General features: G+C 55.3%; 1 protein-coding gene across 1 annotated transcript; it reads left to right on the top strand.

Moving 5' to 3' along the window:
* Positions 1 to 823: 823 nt before the first annotated feature.
* LOC123046881 (beta-1,2-xylosyltransferease XAX1) lies at positions 824 to 3,391 on the top strand. Its single transcript, XM_044470318.1, has 3 exons — positions 824 to 1,296; positions 1,387 to 1,656; positions 1,930 to 3,391. Exons 1-3 carry the CDS (start codon positions 1,098 to 1,100, stop codon positions 3,141 to 3,143), a joined length of 1,683 nt encoding a protein of 560 aa, XP_044326253.1. The 5' UTR covers positions 824 to 1,097; the 3' UTR covers positions 3,144 to 3,391.
* The last annotated feature ends 212 nt before the right edge of the window (positions 3,392 to 3,603 follow it).

Raw genomic sequence — 3,603 nt, 5'->3', positions numbered from 1 at the left:
TACTATCTAAAAAGTAGTATATATACTACCATTTTTATTTAGTCCGCGTATTAGTTTTGGTCAAACTCAAGCTTTGTAAACTTTGACAAAGTCTATAAACAAAAATATGAACATATACAACAACAAATCAATACCGTTGGATTTATTATTGGATGAATTTTCACATCATATAAATTTGTTATGATAAACGTTTATATTGTTTTCTATAAACTTGGTCAAAATTTTATGAAGTTTGACTTCAGTCAACTCTAATATGCAGAGTAAATAGAAGCGACGGGAGTATTACATAATATGCTTACATACTCTTTTATTTGATAGATACTACATATAACATGCAAAACTATCACATGTGGTAGATAAAATTTGTCCTATATAGGATAAATAAATAAATAAATGCACTTATTATTTTTGAATAATACACATGTATAATAACATATACTATATTACTTCTTTTGTTTCAAAATACTTATCATGGTTTTAGTTTTAAACTACTCAGCTTTTTATGAGCTGATTAGTATGACTGTAGTACTCCCTCCGTTCGGAATTACTTGTCGTAGAAATAGATGTATCTAGATGTATTTTAGTTTTAGATGCATCCATTTCCGAGACAAGTAATTCCGAACGGAGGGAGTACGACATTAGTAGTACGAGTGAAGAAAGTAATGAGCACATGCACTCACTGTTTGGCCTAAGAAATCTCTAAAAAAAACACGCTCACTCTTGAGTAGCGCGCACGCGTGCGCACGTCCCTCTCCCTCCCAAGTCACCTTCGTCTCCCTGCCGCAAGCGTGCCTCTCTCGCAACGCCCCGAGCAGATCCCTTTTCTCTTTCACGCAGCGAACGCCGAACTCAGCCACACCCACCCCACCCCACCCAGCTCAAATCCGACGCCACCAACGACCGCGCCACCAAAAGCTTCCGCCTTTTCCTCCACTGATCCCTCCTCATCTTCTCTCTCACGGAGTCCAGGCCACCCCTCTCCTCCCTCGCTGTCTCCTTTCTTTCTTCCTCTGCGCTCGCGCGTGTGCCCCGCTGTTTATGCGCCGGTAGATCCCCGACGCGACGCGTCCCGCGGAGGAGGAGCTAGGCAGGCCGAGATGAACTCGACGGCGTACTCGCGGCCGTCCAAGCTGCCGGGCGGCGCCGGCGACAGGAGGCCGCCCACGCGCCTCCGGGGCTTCGCCTCCAAGATCGAGCCCAAGAAGCTCGGCGCTGGCCTCCTCGCCGGCTGCTGCCTCGCGCTCCTCACCTACGTCTCCCTCGCCAAGCTCTTCGCCATCTACTCCCCCGTCTTCGGTACGTGCTCCACTCACTACTCACTCACTGCATTCCATTAATCCCTCCCTGATCTAATCGTTACTGCTGTTGAATTGAATCCGCGCTCAGCTAGCACAGCCAACACGTCCGGCCTGCTCCAGAACGCCCCGCCGGCGTCGTCGTCGTCGTCCGTCCCGGAGACGACGGATGCCATCCCGGCCGAAGACACCACATTCATCGGCCGCGAGAACGGCAACGCCGTGGATCCCGTCGATTTCCCAGAGGAGGGCCCGGCGTCGGCCGGCTCTCAAGAACCCGGCGTGCCGGAGGTGCTCTCGAGAAAGGAGGACGAAGCCGAGAAGGCGGCGGAGGCGGCGACGACCTCCGTGCCAAAGCCATGTAAGGAATCTCTCGCCCCTTTCTCACCTCCTTTTTCGTCGCACCTTAACTGGAAAGCAGAGCAAAACTGGCATCACTCCCAGGTCAGGTCAGCAGGCCACTTCTTGCACACATTAATGCTCTGTACTCTGCGATCTGGGCAAACATTTGTCGCCCACCTCATGTCGACGCAGTTAATTTGCTTCAGATTAGTTGGAAATGTCCGAGATCTGCCCGCGCGCTCTAAATTCAATTCTAACGCGACTCTGTTTCTTGGTGAATGAATGGATTCAGCCGCGGAGGGCGGCGCCGGCGGGGAGGGTGCGGCATTAGCAAAGATGAGCTGCGACGAGAACGGGGTGGACGAGGGGTTCCCCTACGCGCGTCCGTCGGTGTGCGAGCTGTCCGGCGACATCCGGATCAGCCCCAAGCAGAAGACCATGTACCTGGTGAACCCGTCGGGCGCCGGCGGCTTCGACGAGAACGGCGAGAAGCGGCTCCGGCCGTACGCCCGCAAGGACGACTTCCTCCTCCCCGCCGTGGTGGAGGTGACCGTCAAGTCCGTCCCCTCGGCGGCGGCCGCGCCGCAGTGCACGAAGCGGCACCGCGTCCCCGCGGTGGTGTTCTCCGTGGCCGGGTACACGGACAACTTCTTCCACGACAACACGGACGCGCTGATCCCGCTGTTCCTGACGGCGTCGCACCTCATGGGCGAGGTGCAGCTGCTCATCACCAACTACAAGCCATGGTGGGTGCAGAAGTACACGCCGGTGCTGCGCAAGCTCTCCAACTACGACCCCATCAACTTCGACGCGGACGCCGGCGTGCACTGCTTCGCGGCGGGGTTCCTGGGCCTGTACCGCGACCGGGACCTCATCATCTCGCCGCACCCGACCCGCAACCCGCGCAACTACACCATGGTGGACTACAACCGCTTCATCCGCTCCGCCTACGCGCTCCGCCGCGACCGCCCCTCGGCGCTCGGGGAGGTGCCCGGGATGCGGCCGCAGATGCTGATCATCTCCCGCGGGGGCACGCGGAAGCTGCTGAACCTGGAGGAGGTGGCCGCCGCCGCGACGGAGCTGGGGTTCAACGTGACGGTGGCGGAGGCGGGGGCGGACGTGCCGGCGTTCGCGGCGCTGGTGAACTCCGCGGACGTGCTGCTGGCGGTGCACGGGGCCGGGCTGACGAACCAGATCTTCCTGCCGACGCAGGCGGTGGTGGTGCAGATCGTGCCGTGGGGGAACATGGACTGGATGGCGACCAACTTCTACGGGCAGCCGGCGCGGGAGATGCAGCTCCGGTACGTGGAGTACTACGTGGACGAGGAGGAGACGAGCCTCAAGGACAAGTACCCTCGGGAGCACCTGGTGTTCAGCGACCCCAAGGCGCTGCACAAGCAGGGGTGGCAGGCGCTCGCCGAGACCATCATGAAGCAGGACGTGAAGGTGAACCTCACCAGGTTCCGGCCCTTCCTGCTCCAGGCCATCGACAAGCTGCAGGAGTAGCCGCGGCGCCGGCGCCGGCGTCTCCGTTGTCATCGCAGGTTGGTAATGGAAGGTATACCACTCACGGTCACAATCACATAAACATACACAGGCAAACACGGCGGCGAGAAACATTGTAATACTGGAAAGGGTCATTGTCTGATGAACATAGGAGGCTTCGAATTGGTTTGTTGGTTGGTTTTGTATTTACTCATTTTGGTTGGATAGTGCAGTTGCACGCAAGAGGAATGTTCATTATTTGTTCTTCATTTCACCTGCAGTTCAAAATAGGCCACTCCGGCTCGCTGTGATTTCAGTATGAACCTTTAGTTTCGTCGATTTAAAAAAATGATACAGCCAACCCAGTATGAACCTTTAGTTTCCACCGAGCAGGAAATCATTTCACAGCGCACAAGAATGATTCTGTTTTTGTTTGCTAAACCTGGTGCCTGCGAGTGATTACGCGGGTTTGGCACAGACA

This window comes from Triticum aestivum, chromosome 2B, assembly GCF_018294505.1.
Source record: "Triticum aestivum cultivar Chinese Spring chromosome 2B, IWGSC CS RefSeq v2.1, whole genome shotgun sequence".
NCBI lineage: Eukaryota > Viridiplantae > Streptophyta > Magnoliopsida > Poales > Poaceae > Triticum > Triticum aestivum.
This window is presented reverse-complemented; position numbering and strand designations above follow the sequence as displayed.